We start from the raw sequence: 20,973 nt of genomic DNA, 5'->3' as shown, positions 1-20,973 counted from the left end.
GAACGAAAGATTAGCAGAACTGCTCTGAAAAAATTTCATGCCGTTTCTGAGTAGCTCCAGACCTACTCCTTCCTTGCGATCACTTCAGTCAGTTTAGTTCCTGGTTTGACGTCACAAACACGCCCTGCGTTCGGCCAGCCACTCCCCCGTTTCCCCAGGCATGCCTGCGTTTTTACCTGACACGCCTGCGTTTTTTAGCACACTCCTGGAAAACGGTCAGTTACCTCCCAGAAACGCCCCTTTCCTGTCAATCACTCCCCGATCAACACAGCGACTGAAAAGCGCCGCTATACCTTGTGTAAAACTGCATCGGCATTTGTGAAATTCCTTTGCGCGCGCGCACTGCGTACCATGCGCATGCGCAGAAATGCCAATTTTTAGCCTGACCGCTACGCTGCGAACAACGGCAGCTAACGATCAACTCGAAATTGCCACCATTGTCAACAGTTACTATGTTGACTGTGAACATGCAGACAGGACAGTACGCATAATGTCATAATACCGACACTGCTGTAATATTACTTAAAGCATTTTAACTCATAGTTGCCTACCCTCCCTCATTCTGCAGGAGCCTCCCTGAAACGGGATCGGTATGAAACACCTACAATCAAAATCCCGACGGTTGAAATCCCGACAGCAATTGATCAACGGTCAAAATCCCGACAAGGTCAAAATCCCGACATGGACAAAATTCCGACATTTAAAATACAAGGTCAAAATACCTACGTGTAAAATGTCGACAGGTCGAAATGCCGACATGATTTTTTCAGTGGTTTTTTTGTGTATGTCGACATAGGTCGACATGGACACCATGTAAGTGTACCGCGTCCGCTCACCATGCTTCGGGCACGGTGCCTCGCTGCGCTCGGCACACTATTATGTTCCCCCTCCAGGTCCACTGGGATGGTAAAGTATGAACAAGTCAGTTTCAATGGAAAAATCAGCATTTTGACCTGTCGACATTCTACATGTCGGTATTTTGACCTTGTCAGTATTTTAAATGCCTGTATTTTGTCCATGTCGGGATTTTGACCGTCGGTCAATTGCTGTCGGGATTTCGACCGTCGGGATTTTGATTGTCGGTAAATTGACTGCATCCCCCTGAAACAGCAGCAATTTCCCTGACTCCCTGAATAGTCCAGCAATCTCCGTGATTATACAGATGGGTCCATGTTTATCTTGACCTTTAATAGGATTAACTGAGACTGGCCAGTCGGACTTAATCCCCTGCTGTAATGACTTAATCCCCTGCTGTATTGTTCTCTGTATTGTATTGCAGCTGAGAACAATAGATGAAGGGTTTATGTTAATAAACCATGTTGTGCCTAGGCGCAGCAAACTAGCCAAGATAACCGTGGACCCATCTGTACCTTATCCACATTATGTAGCTGTTACATTCTTGGGGGAAAGAATAAATCAGAGATAAATACATTCATATGGGCTCATCAGCGCTATTTCCCTACATTGGTTATAAGGCACAGCGATCTCTATGGCTACATGCATTTTAAATAAGGTTTTTTGTGGCCACTTGCAGTATATGGAACCTCTTGTAGAATACAATACACAAACAAATCCTGCAAAGTATCAGTGTCTTTTCATCAACAAATAGATATTACTAAGTTTGGGCCTCATTTACATTTGGATGTAAGTCATTTTCATAACACGCCTCTCAGATGTACTTTCACAATCTCCCTGAAACTTTAAACGTAATATATAAAGTCATATTGCAGACACCTTTTAAAACTCTCCCATTGGCATATTCATTGTCAACATAGGGGTATATTCAATACCTGTCGGGTCCTTTCCGACGGAAAGGACCCGACAGGTGAGTATTCAATGGGGTGGCCAAATCCAACAACTGTCAGTGCGCTGCTGAGCACCGGGCCGTGCTGCTGCTGCTGCCACTGGCAATACTCACCCGTCCCCGATCCCCGGCTCCTCCGGCCGCCTCTGCTCTTCCGGCCACCTCACACTGCTCCTCCAACCGACTCTGCCGCTGCTCCTCCCGCTGCCTGTCCCGCTGCTCCTCTGGCCGCTTGTCCCGCTGCTCCTCCAGCCGCCTCACGCTGCTCCTCCGGCCGCCTCACACGTCTCATCTCCCCGGTGTCGACAATGTCAATCCGACTTTAAAAAAAAAGTTGGATTGACATTGTCGGAACCGGGGCCAAAACCTGCCGGATTTGGCTGCGGAACACGTTGATCCGCGGCTAATCCGACAATCCACGTGTTTTCCGACAAGTCGGGAATTCCCAGCTTGTTGGGAAAAAACAGCCAGTATTGAATAGGTCGGAACCACTTCCGACCTAAACCTGTCAGAAGCTGCCGTCTTTCCGACAAGACGGCAGCTTCCGACAGTTATTGAATACACCCCATAGTGACTCCCAACTAAAAAGTAGGTATCCAGATGGGAAGATTTCCATTAGTGATACTACAGTCAAAGATGCATATGGAATCTGGCTAATAACTTATGGGACAATTTATCCCAGACATGGTAGCCAATACAATTTATCCCAGACATGGTAGCCAATACAATTTATCCCAGACATGGTAGCCAATACAATTTATCCCAGACATGGTAGCCAATACAATTTATCCCAGACATGGTAGCCAATGCAAGATAGTTAAAACACATCTGATACCAAAATTTGCAGTAAAGTCCCGTACATACAGGAGAGATGTGTGCTGAGTGAGGGGAGTAGGGGGGAGGGCGCTCACTTCACACAGCAGTGTAGTGAGCGACCTGACTAGATTTGGCATGCATGTAGGCCAATCTAGAGTCAGCGATAGCGCCGCGCTGGGCCGCGCATGTTAGGGTCTCCTGCCCTGTGCTGCCACGTCGTCATGGCAACCGGGAGACAAGTGCTAGTGGAGTAACCTGAGCGCAGCTGATACTCCGGTTCGGGTCTTTTGCTGTGCAGTGGTTATAGGCTCTGTGCACGGCAGGGGATCCGGTGCTGGTTTTTGTGCTCACAGTCTGTGAGGTCTGAGTGGGGCGTGGACAGCACCTGCTTTATAAGGCCTCTTTTCAGGGTAAGCAGATGCTGCTGAATCTCTGTTGGTTAGTCAGTTCATGAAAGTTAGCCAGTACTGTGTAGCTTTGTATTTGTTTGTTGCTTACTGCAAATAGGCCTGGGGATTTGGTATTACACTCTGCCAATCCAGACCTAGCAGTAAGACTGGAGTCAGTCGTTTAGCTTGCTGGGGTTCTGTTATTACTCTGTGAACTTAGCAAGTTTGCGGCTGTATTCTAACACTTGCCTGTCTAATCCTGTCTCACTGTGCTAGGTGTCAGGGGTCAGTTTAGTGGCAGTAAGCTTAAACCTGTGCACTGCAAGTGAGAATCAGGATTGTGGAGGCTCTCCTTGTGTCTATCATTCCATCTCTGACCAAGGAGTTTACTGCCACACCCGTTGGTAACCCTTTAGGGTTTTGCTGTTGCCCTTAGCAACAGCATTTCGGGTTCTCTACGTATTAAAACACAACATCTTGCTTTTTACATCTGAGCAGTTCTAATACAAGGGAGATACCCAGTTCCTTAGCCTCTGGGCTTCTCTGTTCACTTTGTGTGTATTTTGTTACCCTATCACCTTCTGTGTACGTTATGTCATATTCCCCAGTTTGTCTGTGAGTCCATTTGTTTTGCATAACAGTTCAAACACCAGTACATTCCTGCAGACACTGGAGTGCATAACAGTTCTGACACTAGTACTTTCCTGCAGGCACTGGTGTGCATAACATATTCAGCAGCCTAATACTCCTGTTGAAATTTTGTGGGAATATGGAGCATACCCCTCAAAATACGTTGCAACAGGTGGTCGATCAGGTGCAGGTCCTGACTCGGCAATTTAATGATTTGTCCATTAAAATGCACACCTCCCAGGCTGCTGGCGGAGCTCCCGCAGCAGCAGCACCTGCAGGGGTTAAGGAGCCGAAAGTAAATCTCCCGGATCGTTTTTCTGGAGATCGCTCGCAGTTCTTTTGTTTCAAGGAGAGCTGCAAGCTATACTTCCGGCTTAGGCCTCAGTCTTCTGGGTCGGAGATTCAGCGGGTGGGCATAGTGATTTCCTTGCTACAAGGAGACCCACAGGTCTGGGCATATGGGTTGCAGCCTGACTGTCCGTCGCTTAAAAGTGTTGATGCTTTTTTTACGGCACTGGGCATGTTGTATGATGACCCTGACAAGACGGCCTCAGCCGAGGCTCAGATTTCGATCCTTAAGCAAGGGCGAAAGCCAGTTGAGGTTTACTGTACGGAGTTTCGGAGGTTGGCCCATGATACCCAGTGGAATGACCCAGCCCTGAGACACCAGTACCGAAGAGGTCTTTCTAACCAGATAAAGGACCAACTGGTACAATATCCCTTGCCTGATAGCTTGGATCAGCTCATGCAGTTATCCATCCGGGTGGATAGACGGCTGAGAGAGCGTAGGCTTGAAAGGGAGACTGAGATTTCCTTCCTTCCCAAGGGAACCTCAGACTCTGAGGAATTTTCTGAGGAGCCTATGCAGATTGGGGCTACCCGCCTCTCCTCGCGTGAGAAGACGCGGAGGAGACAGCAGGGGTTGTGTTTGTACTGTGGGAATAAAGGTCATGTGGTAGTATCATGCCCAGAAAAGCCGGAAAACTTCAGGGCCTGAGGGTGATGGGAAATATCCTGTCAGGCCAGAAGTCAGAATTTCCCAAGAAGACTTTTATCATTCCGGTGACCTTGAAGATCCTCGGTCAAACTGTCAAGACTGAGGCCTTTGTGGACAGTGGGGCCGACGGGGTTTTTATGGACCGCCAATTCGCCCTAAAACACTCTGTTCCCTTAGTACCCTTGGCATCGGAAATTGAGATTTGTGGGTTAAACGGGGAACCATTATCCCAAGGTAAAATTACCTCTTGCACTAGCCAGATTTCTTTGTTTATTGGAGCCACACACTCTGAAAAATTGTCCTTTTATGTGACTGTCTGTACTTTTGCCCCATTGGTGTTGGGGTTACCCTGGTTAAGGGCCCACAATCCTCAATTTGACTGGGTCTCTGGGGAGATTCTTAGTTGGGGTACTGATTGTTTCAGGAGTTGCTTGAGCCTTCCAGTCAGGCTCTCGCAGCTAAGTTTGCCAGGATTGCCAGGGTGTTATGCAGATTTTGCGGACGTGTTCTCCAAAAAAGTTGCAGAGGTACTACCTCCCCATCGCCCCTATGACTGTGCCATTGATTTGTTGCCAAATGCTAAGCTTCCCAAGAGCAGGTTGTACTCCCTGTCACGTCCTGAGACTCAGGCTATGGCAGAGTACATTCAGGAGAACTTGGCTAAGGGATTTATCAGACCTTCACAGTCTCCAGTTGGGTCGGGGTTCTTCTTCGTGGGTAAAAAGGACGGTTCGTTGCGACCCTGCATCGACTTCAGGGAATTGAACCGTATCACGATTAAAAACTCATACCCACTGCCTCTCATTTCGGTCTTGTTTGACCAGCTTCGTACTGCCACCATTTTTTCTAAGATTGACCTACGCGGTGCGTACAATCTAATCCGAATAAGAGAGGGGGATGAATGGAAGACTGCCTTTAATACCCACTCAGGGCATTATGAATATTTGGTGATGCCTTTTGGGCTCTGTAATGCCCCGGCAGTCTTCCAGGATTTCATGAATGATGTGCTCAGGGAATATTTGGATAGATTCTTAGTTGTATACTTAGATGACATCCTAATCTTCTCCCATTCCCTGGAGGAACATCGGAAGCATGTACGCTTAGTCCTCCAGAAACTCAGAGACCACCGGCTTGGGGCGAAGCTGGAGAAGTGCGAATTTGAAGTTCAGCAAATCGCATTTCTAGGATATATTATCTCCCCAGAAGGTTTCCAAATGGAGGGTTCCAAGGTACAGGCAGTCCTGGATTGGGTGCAGCCCACTAGTTTGAAGGCGCTTCAGCGTTTCCTGGGCTTTGCGAATTTTTATAGACGATTTATCGCTGGATTTTCGTCTATAGTGGCGCCCTTGGTGGCACTCACTAAGAAAGGGGCGGATGTTGCTCACTGGTCTTGTGAGGCTAAAGCGGCTTTTGCCCGTCTCAAAAGGGCATTTGTTTCGGCCAAGGTGCTGCGACACCCAGATCCAGAGCGTCCTTTTGTGGTGGAGGTGGATGCCTCTGAGATGGGTATTGGGGCAGTGCTTTCTCAGATGGGAGTGTCTGATAATCGCCTTCATCCCTGTGCTTACTTTTCCCGTAAATTTTCGCCTGCCGAGATGAATTATGACGTGGGTAACCGGGAATTGTTGGCTATTAAGGATGCACTCGAGGAGTGGAGACACTGGCTTGAGGGGGCTAAGTTTGTGGTCTCAATTCTCACTGACCATAAGAATCTGGCATATTTAGAGTCAGCGAAGCGTCTCAATGCCAGGCAGGCACGATGGGCTTTGTTTTTTGCTCGCTTTAATTTTTTGATAACATATCGCCCTGGGTCAAAAAACATCAAGGCTGATGCGCTCTCGCGGAGCTTTGCTCCAATCCAGGAGACCACCGAGGAGCCGTTGCCCATTGTTTCCCCATCATGTATTAAAGTGGGCATTACCCAGGACCTCTTATCATTAGTCCTTAGAGCACAGGAGCAGGCTCCTCCAGACCTTCCGGTAGGTCTTTTGTTTGTGCCTCCTAGGTTAAGACAGCGAGTGTTCCTGGAATTCCATGCCAAGAAGTCGGCAGGTCACCCGGGTATTGCCAGAACTCGGGAGTTGCTATCTAGGGCGGTGTGGTGGCCCTCGGTGGCTAAGGATGTGGATCAGTGGGTTCGGGCATGTGACATCTGTGCCCGAAATAAGACTCCTAGAGGGGTTCCTGTTGGCCCATTACATCCACTCTCTATCCCATCTAAGCTATGGACCCACATTTCAATGGATTTTGTGGTGGACTTGCCCAAATCCTCGGGGATGACAGCCATCTGGGTTGTCGTTGACAGGTTTTCGAAGATGGCGCACTTCGTTCCACTGGTTGGGCTGCCATCAGCCAGACGCCTGTCTGAATTATTTATGCTGCATGTTGTGCGTCTCCACGGGTTGCCACTTGATGTGGTCTCTGACCGCGGATCCCAGTTTGTGGCCAAATTCTGGAGGGCATTTTGTTCCGATCTCCAGATTTCTGTCAGCTTGTCGTCAGGCTACCATCCGCAGTCTAATGGGCAGACTGAAAGGGTGAACCAGTCCTTGGAGCAGTTCCTCAGGTGTTATGTCTCCAAGTGTCAGACTGACTGGGTTGCTCATCTGTCCATGGCGGAGTTTGCCTATAACAACGCGGCTCACTCTGCTACAGGGATCTCTCCCTTCCTTTGTGTGTATGGGCATCATCCTAAGGCCAATTCTTTTGACCCCCTGGACTCCACGCCTGGTGGTTCCTCTGTGGTTTCGGTCCTTAGAGGTATTTGGCGGAAAGTGAAGAAAGCCCTTGTGTCTGTGTCATTAGTGACCAAAAGGGTTTTTGATAAGCGGAAAAGACCCTGCAGCTTCAAATTAGGAGACTTCGTCTGGTTGTCTACCAAGAATTTGAAGTTGAGACAGCCATCTCATAAGTTAGGGCCCCGGTTCATCGGCCCTTATAAGATCACCAGGGTTATCAATCCGGTGGCATTTCAGTTAGATCTGCCCCGTTCTTTGGGTATCAATAAAACATTTCATTGTTCCCTTTTAAAACGGGCGATTAGTAATCCTTCTTCCAGTGGAAGACCTTCCCCTCTTCTGATACATGGCCAGAGGGAGTTTGTTGTTGAAAGGATTCTTGACTCCAAGGTGGTTCGGGGTCGGCTGTCATTTTTGGTGCACTGGAAGGGGTATGGCCCGGAGGAGCGGTCGTGGGTGCGCAGTTGTGATCTTCATGCCCCCAGACTGATACGCTCTTTCTTCTCGCAGTTCCCCGATAAACCCGGTGGTAGGGGTTCTTTGACCCCTCGTCAGAGGGGGGGTACTGTTAGGGTCTCCTGCCCTGTGCTGCCACGTCGTCATGGCAACCGGGAGACAAGTGCTAGTGGAGTAACCTGAGCGCAGCTGATACTCCGGTTCGGGTCTTTTGCTGTGCAGTGGTTATAGGCTCTGTGCACGGCAGGGGATCCGGTGCTGGTTTTTGTGCTCACAGTCTGTGAGGTCTGAGTGGGGCGTGGACAGCACCTGCTTTATAAGGCCTCTTTTCAGGGTAAGCAGATGCTGCTGAATCTCTGTTGGTTAGTCAGTTCATGAAAGTTAGCCAGTACTGTGTAGCTTTGTATTTGTTTGTTGCTTACTGCAAATAGGCCTGGGGATTTGGTATTACACTCTGCCAATCCAGACCTAGCAGTAAGACTGGAGTCAGTCGTTTAGCTTGCTGGGGTTCTGTTATTACTCTGTGAACTTAGCAAGTTTGCGGCTGTATTCTAACACTTGCCTGTCTAATCCTGTCTCACTGTGCTAGGTGTCAGGGGTCAGTTTAGTGGCAGTAAGCTTAAACCTGTGCACTGCAAGTGAGAATCAGGATTGTGGAGGCTCTCCTTGTGTCTATCATTCCATCTCTGACCAAGGAGTTTACTGCCACACCCGTTGGTAACCCTTTAGGGTTTTGCTGTTGCCCTTAGCAACAGCATTTCGGGTTCTCTACGTATTAAAACACAACATCTTGCTTTTTACATCTGAGCAGTTCTAATACAAGGGAGATACCCAGTTCCTTAGCCTCTGGGCTTCTCTGTTCACTTTGTGTGTATTTTGTTACCCTATCACCTTCTGTGTACGTTATGTCATATTCCCCAGTTTGTCTGTGAGTCCATTTGTTTTGCATAACAGTTCAAACACCAGTACATTCCTGCAGACACTGGAGTGCATAACAGTTCTGACACTAGTACTTTCCTGCAGGCACTGGTGTGCATAACAGCGCATTGCTATCGCTGTGGGCATACACACGGAGAGATCCGTGCTTAACTTCTAAGCAATTTAGTCAGATTGCTTAGAATTTAAGCACGGATCTCTCTGTGTGTACCTCCATTTACTCCTGTTCTCCTGCATAACACCACAGGCTAAATTATGTAATAGCCTGCGCATGCTTACCTACTTCCTGGCATCTCTCTCTGTGAGAGAGCAGCCACAGGTCGGTTAAGCAGAGGGGCGGGGCAGGACAATGACGAGAAGAGGGGGCGTAGTGGAGGTGGATCAGGGCGTGGTGAAGGCAGGGCGGGGGCGGTATGAGGGCGGGGTTACATCGGCACATCATTTAAGCCACACACCCCGCTCTGTATACAGCAGGGGGCGTGACTATGATGAGTCATCGACTGTCCGGACCGCTCACTTTACTCTCAAAGTGGGCGGTCCGGCAGGGGGGAACAGAAAAATCGGAAGACTTGTCTGCTCTCCCGGGGGGCCGGGAGGATCACCCGATTTTCGAGAGCCTCCCGGCCAAGTTGGTTATGCCGTATAAATAATTGTTGCTTTAAAAATCCATCCAGACTCTCACAAAGTCCCGCACTTCCTGCTTCTCGCAGGCTATTAAACATAGCCCCATATCATAATACTTCTATATTATATGTTACTCATTTACCCTGTAAAACATTGGGGGGTTGATGTAGTTAGAAGTATGGGTTCTACCATAGTTGCCGACTTTTGGGCTGCTCTCTCCGGGAGAGAGCAGCCAGTCGGCTCAGCAGGGGGGCGGGCAGTGAGCTGATGTGAGGAGGGGGGCGGGCTGGAGGCGGCACGGGGGTGGGCCGGAGGCGGCACGGGGCGGGCCAGAGGAGGGGCGGGGGCGTGGCTGCTGGATCGCGTCATGCAAGCCACGCCCCCACTGTGTAATGCCGCAATTACCGGCATTATACAGTGGGGGGCGTGGCTTGCATGACGCGATTCAACAAGAATCGCGTCATTGCCTGCCCGGACCGCCCACTTCCCTCGCTAAGTGGGCAGCCGGGCAGGGGGGGACCCCTGTAATCGGGAGACTTGCCTGCTCTTCCGGGGGGCCGGGAGGGTCACCCGATTTTCGGGAGCCTCCCGGCCATTCCCGCAGGGTAGGCAAGTATGGGTTCTACTCAGACTTGCCTACCCTCCCTCATTCTGCAGGAGACTCCCTGAAATAGCAGCAATCTCCCTGACTCCCTGAATAGTCCAGCAATCTCCCTGATATTACCATACCCCCATTATATAGCTGTTACATTCTTGGGGAAAAGATAAATTAGAGATATATACATTCCAATGGGATCATCAGCGCCATTTCCCTGCATTGGTTATAAGGCACAATGATCCCTATGGCTACATTCATTTTAAATAAGGTTTCTCATGGCCACTTACAGTATATGTATATACAGTATACTAACTTTGGGGCTCATTTACGTTTTGGTGCAAGTCGTTTTCATGACACGCCTCTCCCATGCAGCAGTACACGTCCCCGCTTATAGGTGTTAATTTCACAATCTCCCTGAAATGCTTTTTCAAAAGTAGGCAAGTATGGTTCTACTGTTCAAAGTAAATGTACCCAACAAATTAGCTTATTACCGTACATATACAGCGCTGCACACATCTCGAGATGTGCACCACTCTGCACCTGCAACACATTTGCCTTGTTTACAACTAGTGGTCATCATCACCATATACTTGCACCGGGCCTATATCAGGTACAATAGATACACTCCTAACGGTGGGAATTTCCTCTTATGTACTGGCCCTTACTCATCTCTGCCTATGCGAGCCAATATTTTTCCAGCTACATTCCGGTTCTCCCATGTGTAGGTGGAAATGCAGTCAGTGGGGTAAATTTACTAAGGTCCCGATTTTGACCGAGATGCCGTTTTTTCATCAAAGTGTCATCTCGGTAATTTACTAAACTCAAATCACGGCAGTGATGAGGGCATTCGTAATATTTGGAAGTCCTAGGAAAAAATCACGAATGAATACACCATCGGTCAAAACGCGGCTGTTTAAGTATGAATCTCGGTCATTTACTAAGAAGTGCAAAGCCAAAAAAAACAAAATACTGCCGTGAAAAATTACAACTCGTAAAAAAGTGCTTAAAAAAAACAGACCTGCTTTTTTTATCCGTGATTGGATAGGCATGCACGGATCCATGAGATCCGTGCATGTATATCAGTGGGAAGGGGTGGGAAAGTGGTTATTTTCTTAAAAAAAATTGCGTGGGGTCCCCCCTCCTAAGCATAACCAGCCTCGGGCTCTTTGAGCCGATCCTGGTTGCAGAAATATGGGGGAAAAATTGACAGGGGTTCCCCCATATTTAAGCAACCAGCATCGGGCTCTGCGACTGGTCCTGGTTCCAAAAATACGGGGGACAAAAAGAGTAGGGGTCCCCCGTATTTTTAAAACCAGCACCGGGCTCCACTAGCTGGACAGATAATGCCACAGCCGGGGGTCACTTTTATATAGTGCCCTGCGGCCGTGGCATCAAATATCCAACTAGTCACCCCTGGCCGGGGTACCCTGGGGGAGTGGGGACCCCTTCAATCAAGGGGTCCCCCCCCCAGCCACCCAAGGGCCAGGGGTGAAGCCCGAGGCTGTCCCCCCCATCCAATTGGCTGCGGATGGGGGGCTGATAGCCTTTTGTGAAAATGACAAGATATTGTTTTTAGTAGCAGTACTACAAGGCCCAGCAAGCCTCCCCCGCATGCTGGTACTTGGAGAACCACAAGTACCAGCATGCGGCGGAAAAACGGGCCCGCTGGTACCTGTAGTACTACTACTAAAAAAATACCCAAAAAAAGACAAGACACACACACCTTGAAAGTAAAGTTTTATTACATCCATCCACACAAACATACATACATACTTACCTTATGTTCACACGAGGGTCGGTCCTCTTCTCCAGTAGAATCCAAGGGGTACCTGTTGAATACATTCTACTCACCAGATCCAGGGTCCTCGGGGCAACCATTTGTAATCCAGGTACTTGAATAAAATAACAAAACGGATACCCGAGCCACGAACTGAAAGGGGCCCCATGTTTTCACATGGGACTCCTTTCCCCGAATGCCAGAAACCCACTCTGACTTCTGTCTAAGTGGGTTTCTTCAGCCAATCAGGGAGCGCCACGTTGTAGCACTCTCCTGATCGGCTGTGTGCTCCTGTACTGAGTGACAGGCGGCACACGGCAGTGTTACAATGTAGCGCCTATGCGCTCCATTGTAACCAATGGTGGGAACTTTCTGCCCTGCGGTTGACCTAAAGTGACGTCACCGCTGAGCAGAAAGTTCCCACCATTGGTTACAATGGAGCGCATAGGCGCTACATTGTAACACTGCCGTGTGCCGCCTGTCACTCAGTACAGGAGCACACAGCCGATCAGGAGAGTGCTACAACGTGGTGCTCCCTGATTGGCTGAAGAAACCCACTTAGACAGAAGTCAGAGTGGGTTTCTGGCATTCGGGGAAAGGAGTCCCATGTGAAAACATGGGGCCCCTTTCAGTTCGTGGCTCGGGTATCCATTTTGTTATTTTATTCAAGTACCTGGATTACAAATGGTTGCCCCGAGGACCCTGGGACCCTGGATCTGGTGAGTAGAATTTATTCAACAGGTACCCCTTGGATTCTACTGGAGAAGAGGACCGACCTGCGTGTGAACATAAGGTAAGTATGTATGTATGTTTGTGTGCATGTATGTAATAAATCTTTACTTTCAAGGTGTGTGTGTCTTGTCTTTTTTTGGGTATTTTTTTAGTAATAGTACTACAGGTACCAGCGGGCCCGTTTTTCCGCCGCATGCTGGTACTTGTGGTTCTCCAAGTACCAGCATGCGGGGGAGGCTTGCTGGGCCTTGTAGTACTGCTACTAAAAACAATATCTTTTTATTTTCAAAAAAGGCTATCAGCCCCCCATCCGCAGCCAATTGGATGGGGGGGGACAGCCTCGGGCTTCACCCCTGGCCCTTGGGTGGCTGGGGGGGGGACCCCTTGATTGAAGGGGTCCCCACTCCCCCAGGGTACCCCGGCCAGGGGTGACTAGTTGGATTTTTGATGCCACGGCCGCAGGGCACTATATAAAAGTGACCCCCGGCTGTGGCATTATCTGTCCAGCTAGTGGAGCCCGGTGCTGGTTTTAAAAATACGGGGGACCCCTACTCTTTTTGTCCCTCGTATTTTTGGAACCAGGACCAGGCGCAGAGCCCGATGCTGGTTGCTTAAATATGGGGGAACCCCTGGCATTTTTCCCCCCATATTTCTGCAACCAGGATCGGCTCAAAGAGCCCGAGGCTGGTTATGCTTAGGAGGGGGGACCCCACGCAATTTTTTTTAAGATTTTACACTGTTTAATTTAAAAACAAAAAACAAAATGAACCCCAGCACGGATCACACAGATCCGGCCGAGATTCATTTTTAAAAAGTCGGCAGTGTTTTGCTAATCACTGCCGTAAAAAATAAAAAAAAAACACGAATGACATCGACATCGGAACAAAAGAAAAACCCGAATACGACAGCTTAGTAAATTAGTCGTAATAAATTCAAAAAGTTGTAGTTATACACTTTCGATGTCATTCGTGATTGAACTTTGACCTGAAACGGGAAAATACGAATCTTAGTAAATTTACCCCAGTATGTGTGTGACTTTGCATTCAGGGAGCTGTATGTGCTTATTTTCCCAGACTGTGCAGTGCAAAGTGACACAATATATGCTATGCAAGCGGGTGTGCAGTGTTAGATAGAATAGATTCAGGTCGACAGTGTGTAGGTCGACCACTATTGGTCGACTGCAAGTAGGTCGACATGGTTTTTAGGTCGACAGGGACTCTAGGTCGACATGAAAAAAGGTCGACATGAGGTTTTTTTACATTTTTTTGGGTGTTGTTTTCTTCATAGAGTGACGGGGAACCCCAATTAGTGCACCGTATCCCCTCGCATGGCGAGCGACTTCGGGCAAGGTGCCTCACTGTGCTCGGCACAGGTTACCATTCCCAATTGTAGTCCACGTGGATTGTAAAGTATGAAAAAGTTAAAAAAAAAATAATTTAAACTCATGTCGACCTTTTGTCATGTCGACCTAGAGTCCCTGTCGACATATAAACCATGTTGACCTACTTATTGTCGACCTAAGTCTTGTCGACCTAGACACCGGACCCATGCAAACATGTTCAGCTCTGCAAGCAGCCCCATGATGTCTGAGTATGGACACAAACCAGATCTAATTAAATCCTTTATTCCTGTGCCTATCATTCCAGGATCACCTCTGGAGCTTGGACAAGAATGCTATGTACCTACCACCAAAACTAATCATCCAAATCTGGGACAATGACAAGTTGTCAGCTGATGACTTCTTGGGTAACTTGTGATGCAAAAGCAGAAAGCGGCAGGGGGGTGTTACCAAAATTGTAATCAGGGGCATAGCCAGAACTTTGTGGGCCCCATAGCAACATTTTGAAGGGGCCCCCATCTCAATATTTCTAGAGAGACACTTCTCTGCAGCAGTTGTTAATTTTATGCCCTATAATAGTGCCCTAGTTAATTTTCTGAACCATAGTAGAGCCTTATTTAATGTTATGACCCATAGTAGTGCCCTAGTTTCTTTTATGAATCATAGTAGTGCTTAAGTTCACCCTATGTCACATTTCAGAGCTGCCAGTACATATTATGCCGCATAGTACCCGCAATTCACATTATGATATATAGTGCTCCGCGTTCATATTGTGCCTCATTACAGTGCCCCGGTTCATATTATATAAGATTAAAATGCCCTCCAGTTCATTTTATACCACACTACAATGAGCAGGTCTACGGGGCATGCCTAGATATATTGCAGGGCCCAAGGAAAAAGTTTGAAAGAACCCCTACGTACCACCCAATGGAGAAAAATGTATATAACACATGTAACTTTGACAGGGAAGGTGGCCCCTCTCAGCTCTGGGCCCCATAGCAGCTGCACTGTCTGCACCTATGGTAGCTACGCCCTTCTTTGTAATTTAGGTTTCTAAATAGATTCTCTTTTTCTCCAAAGGTGTGCTAGAGCTTAACCTGACCCATGTCCCCCGCCCTGCTCTCTTCCCTGAGAACTGTACTCTGAATACAATGAAAGGGTTGGAGACACGACGGGGCTTTCTCCGTTATCTCATTCCGAAGGTGTCCAGCCCCTGCTTCTTTTCTCTCTTCAAGCAGAAATCTTTAAGAGGCTGGTGGCCTTGTGTGCCACAGAACAACAGCAAACCCAAGCTTTCGGTATGACAGAAATAGCTGTAAAACTGAGTTTTGTAGAACAGATTTCCTTTGCTTGACATGAATATTGCTTATCTAATATATATATATATATATATATATATATATATAAACATACATACAGAGGCGTAACTAGGGCTTTTGGAGCCCAGGGCAAGATTAATAACGCCCCCCCCCCCCCCCCCACACACACACACACAGAGACCCACATAGTACATTATGAAAAAAAAGAAGGGGCTTGGCCACTGGAAATGGAGTGTGTCAACATCACACGCCACCTGTTTCACATCACACACATTCTTTTCAATTCCACATGCACCTTACCTATATGATGGCTTCTCACAATGTGGACCCTCTGAAGAAATGCATCCTCTTAGGCAGATGGCGTCTTCAGTGGGTATTCACTATTCATGTAGGAGATGACATCATCCAGAAGATGTCTGGTTGTGTAGGAATATTAACAAGGTCAGCATCATACAACAGCGGTTCAACCATACTCACATCCTGCCCCCTGCGTCTCTCAGCCACACTATCAACTCCCTCGTGTCTCTCAATCACATCATCATCTCCTCCCTGCGTTGTCTCTCAGTACACCATCTCCCCCCTCTGCATCTCTCTGCCACATCACCATTTCACGCACAAATAATTGTTACTACATATACAGGCAGTGGTGCAAGTAGATAAGATGCTTTAATGGTACTGTGTGCGCCTGCCAAAAAATGGTTGTGGCCACATGCCACACGGGGCGTGGGCAATGAAAAATGTGGCGTGATACGTATATGACGCCAATATTGCAGTTCCAGATACGCATATGCCCCCAATAGTGCCAGATACACATATGCCCCCAATAGTGCAGTGCCAGATACACATATGCCTCCAACAGTGCCAGATGCCCCCACGGTGTCAAATACATATATGCCCCCATGGTACATGATATGTCCCCACAGTGCCAGGTACACACATGTCCCCACAGTGCCAGACATGCCCCCCACAGTGCCAGGTACACACACATGCTCCCCACCCGACAGTGCTGCTCCCCGTTGCTGCTCTGGCTGCGGCTGTGTGTGTGTCAGGGAAGGAGAGCACAGCGTGCACCTCTCCTGCCCCTCAGTGCTCAGTCCGGCGGCAGGTAGGATCTCAAACCAGGCGCCAGTTTGTGAGCCAATCAGAGCTCGCAGACCGGCAGCCAATCAGGAGCCACCACTGCCGGTCTGCGAGCTCTGCTTGGCTCACAAACTGGCGGTTGGTTTGAGATCCTACACGCCGCCGCTGCCAGACATAGCAATGAGGGGCAGGAGAGGCGCGCACTGCGCTTTCCTCCCCTGACAACTGACACACACGCCGCCGCCAGACTGAGCACTAAGGGGCAGGAGAGGTGCGCGCTGCGCTTTCCTCTCCTGACACACACACACAGCAGCAGCTGCAAGTACAGGTGGACGGTCGGCAGTACTGCGTACTGGCTATCGTTTTCTTACATATACGCAGTACCGCCATACTTGCAGCACTGTATACAGGTGTCAAGGTGTGTATGTCAATGTATGTATAGATGTAGGTTTGTGTATGTCTGTGTACGTATAGATGTTAGCATGTATGTCAATGTATGTATAGGTGTCAGCATATTAATAGGTGTCAGCATGTGCATGTCAGTGTATAAATAGGTGTGTATGTACAGCTGTCAGCATGCGAATGTCAGTGTCTCAGCATTTGTGTATCGGTGTATGTATAAGTGTCAGCGTGTGTATGTCGGTGTGTCCGCGTGTGTATGTCGTGTGTCAGCATGTGTATATTGATGTATGCATAACTGTCAGCGTGTGTGTCAGTGTGTCAGCATGTGTTTGTCGGTGTATGTATAATTGTAAGCGTATGTATGTCAGTGTGTGTATTTCTGTGTATGTATAAGTGTCAGTGTGTATGTATAACTGTCAGTGTGTGTATGTCAGTGTGTCAGCGCGTGTATATCGGTGTATGTATAACTGTCAGTGTGTCAGCATGTGTATGTCGGTGTACGTAGAAGTGTAAGCGTGTGTATGTCAGTGTGTGTATTTCTGTGTATGTATAAGTGTCAGTGTGTATGTATAACTGTCAGTGTGTGTATGTCAGTGTGTCAGCGCGTGTATATCGGTGTATGTATAACTGTCAGTGTGTCAGCATGTGTATGTCGGTGTACGTAGAAGTGTAAGCGTGTGTATGTCAGTGTGTGTATTTCGGTGTATGTATAAGTGTCAGTGTGTATGTATAACTGTCAGTGTGTGTATGTCAGTGTGTCAGCGCGTGTATATCGGTGTATGTATAACTGTCAGTGTGTCAGCATGTGTATGTCGGTGTACGTAGAAGTGTAAGCGTGTGTATGTCAGTGTGTGTATTTCTGTGTATGTATAAGTGTCAGTGTGTATGTATAACTGTCAGTGTGTGTATGTCAGTGTGTCAGCGCGTGTATATCGGTGTATGTATAACTGTCAGTGTGTCAGCATGTGTATGTCGGTGTACGTAGAAGTGTAAGCGTGTGTATGTCAGTGTGTGTATTTCGGTGTATGTATAAGTGTCAGTGTGTATGTATAACTGTCAGTGTGTGTATGTCAGTGTGTCAGCGCGTGTATATCGGTGTATGTATAACTGTCAGTGTGTCAGCATGTGTATGTCGGTGTACGTAGAAGTGTAAGCGTGTGTATGTCAGTGTGTGTATTTCGGTGTATGTATTAGTGTCAGTGTGTGTATATCGGTGTATGTATAAGTGTCAGTGTGTGTATATCGGTTTATGTATAAGCGTCAGCATGTGAATGTCAGTGTGTTAGCGTGTGTATGTCGGTGTATGAGTAGGTGTGTACATATAGGTGTCAGCGAGGGTATGCTGGTGTAAGTATAGGTGTCAGTATATGTATGTGGCGCTGTGTTACATCTGTGTGTGTGTGATATACGGTACAGTAACAGGTGTATTATACACACTAATAGCCCCCATAGGACACTATTACAGATCTACAGTGTACAGGGGGTAATTCAGACAGCATCGCTGCAGCGATCGCAGTCTGAATTACTTTGTGGAGTGCGCACGCGCACCCCGTGAGCATGGTGAGATGCTATCAGCATCGCGGGCAGGAGGTGGCGAGCCAGTGTCATTAGAATGGCGTCGGCGGGCCGGACAACGGAGGCATGTCCGGACTGTTGTGGGGGCGGGTCACGGTGGCTGTGTGACATCACATGCATCCACTGCATCCCGGGTTGCGGTGAGTAGTGGCCTGCCAGCGCGCAGGAGCTGCGCTGGCAGGGAGCTACTCATCAGGTACAAAAGCATCTGCTGTGCGATGCTTTTGTACCTGTGCGGGGGGGGGGGCAGACATGCGAGGCGGACTAGCCCTGTGTTGGGCGTCACCCTGCATGTCTGAGTAACTGATCGTAGATTTGCTAAATTTAGCACATGTACTATCAACTCTGAATTACCCCCACAGTACGGAAAACAGCACCCTATACAAGATACATACATGACACGCACAGTCCATGAAACATACGTGACACACAGTACATGATACATAAATGACACACAGTACATGATACACAAATGACATGCGCACACAGCAAATAATACTGTACATATATGACACACATACACAGAGTACATAATACATACATGACACACACAGTACGTGATACATAAATGATACACACAGTACATAATACATATGACACACAGAATGTGATACATACATGACACACACAAACACAGAGTACATAATACATGAATGACACACACAGAGTACATAATACATACATGACAGACACATACACAGAGTACATAATACATACATGACACACACATACACAGAGTACATAATACATACATGAAACACACATACACAGAGTACATAATACATACATGAAACACACATACACAGAGTACATAATACATACATGAAACACACAAACACAGAGTACATAATACATACATGAAACACACAAACACAGAGTACATAATACATACATGAAACACACATACACAGATTACATAATACATACATGAAACACACATACACAATACATAACAGTATATGAGGCACACACATTAGTCAGACCTGGGCTGTTGATGAGGCTCCGGGCCCCGCTGGCCCCCAGGCACTACCTCAGGGGTTGAGTAAGGCAGTGATCACCTCCAGTTTGGCAGGCCGAAGCAGGCCTCTAGCAGCACCAGGACCACCTTGGCCCAGGGCAGAGGCCAGCCGGGAAAGGCGCCGCCACAAATGGAACTCAGCGCTGCCAACCGTCTGCTCCTAACCCGGCACCAGAGGAAGCCGGCATCCCGCCACCTGCCCCTGCACGCACACTCGTCTTCAGCCGGCAACAGCTCCCGCGGGCGCACTGGAGGACACAGCAGCAACAGGAGGGAGGGCACTCACTTCTCAGGGCAGTATTTTTTTTAAAAAATCACACTTTTGCAGCATACACTGCGCTAGTGGTGCCCCCCTCTGTCAGGTCTGCATAGCGCCCAAGGCACATGCCCTGCTCGACCTACCCTAGTTACGCCTCATATATTATATATATATATATATATATATATATATATATATAGTCTCAATAAAAGAAACCAGCACCTCCAATTTGATGCATAACAAATCCTTTATCAAAACACGTGTAAAACTGTATAAAACACCAGAGGCATGAAAAAAGGTGGTATCAAAACAAAAACATGGGGTACCTCATGGACGCAAACTGCGTGACTTCACCATATGTATAGCAGCTAATGATACAAGCCTCCAGCGACAAAGGGTTGGTCGGTCAACAGCTGTTTCGGTGCTCAGAGAGGCACCTTCCTCATGGACAACCAGCCAAATGAAAAGGTGAGCATATAACGAACATTTTTATGTTCGTTATATCGATGACCTCTTCATGGTGTGGACTAGTGGGGAGAAGGTCCTTACTGAGTTCATAAACACTATGAATAGTCTGGATACCAAAATCAGATTTACGCTATCTTATAGTACTACTTCTGTTAACTATCTTGACGTTTGTATAGTGAAACATGGAATTGACCTATCTGCGCAGGTCTATAGGAAAGCAACCGATAAAAATACGTTACTATCAGCAGACAGCTTCTACCCTACCCCCTTGAAAAGGGGTCTTCCCTTTTCTCAGCTACTACGCGTAGTACGCATTACCTCTAATAAGACAGAATTACCTCGGGCTCTTGAAGAAATGGGCACACGCTTTTTACAAAGGGGTTATGCACAAAGTGAAATTGATGAAGCCAACACAACATGTTTGAATACCAAACGGGAGGATATTTTGGCACTTAAAGAGAAGGATGTGAAAGTAGAAGATTTTCTTCTCTTCCACTTACTTTATAGCCTTGCGACATATACGTAACATCATACTTAAGCACTGGCACATGGGGGGTAATTCTGAGTTGATCGCAGCAGGATTTTTGTTAGCAGTTGGGCAAAACCATGGCCCTCATTCCGAGTTGATCGGTCGCAAGGCAAATTTAGCAGAGTTACACACGCTAAGCCTACGCCTACTGGGAGTGTATCTTAGCATCTTAAAATTGCGACCGATGTATTCGCAATATTGCGATCACAAACTACTTAGCAGTTTTAGAGTAGCTCCACACTTACTCTGCCAGTGCGATCAGTTCAGTGCTTGTCGTTCCTGGTTTGACGTCACAAACACACCCAGCGTTCGCCCAACCACTCCCCCGTTTCTCCGGCCACTCCTGCGTTTTTTCCGGAAACGGTAGCGTTTTCAGCCACACGCCCATAAAACGCCGTGTTTCCGCCCAGTAACACCCATTTCCTGTCAATCACATTACGATCGCCGGAGCGAGGAAAAAGCCGTGAGTAAAAATACTATCTTCATA

The 20,973-nt window shown here is 47.8% G+C and overlaps 1 protein-coding gene across 1 annotated transcript in view; it reads left to right on the top strand.

Moving 5' to 3' along the window:
* The window catches only part of FER1L5 (fer-1 like family member 5), a 926,196-nt gene that overhangs the window by 835,952 nt on the left and 69,271 nt on the right, over positions 1 to 20,973 (top strand). The window contains exons 51-52 of the mRNA XM_063929941.1: positions 14,144 to 14,243; positions 14,917 to 15,134. Coding sequence (XP_063786011.1) covers positions 14,144 to 14,243; positions 14,917 to 15,134 — 318 coding nt within the window. The remainder of the gene's footprint in view (positions 1 to 14,143; positions 14,244 to 14,916; positions 15,135 to 20,973) is intronic.

This window comes from Pseudophryne corroboree, chromosome 6 (assembly GCF_028390025.1).
Source record: "Pseudophryne corroboree isolate aPseCor3 chromosome 6, aPseCor3.hap2, whole genome shotgun sequence".
In the NCBI taxonomy this organism is placed as follows: domain Eukaryota; kingdom Metazoa; phylum Chordata; class Amphibia; order Anura; family Myobatrachidae; genus Pseudophryne; species Pseudophryne corroboree.
Note: the sequence above shows the minus strand (reverse complement) of the source record. Positions and strands in the feature narration are given on the sequence as shown.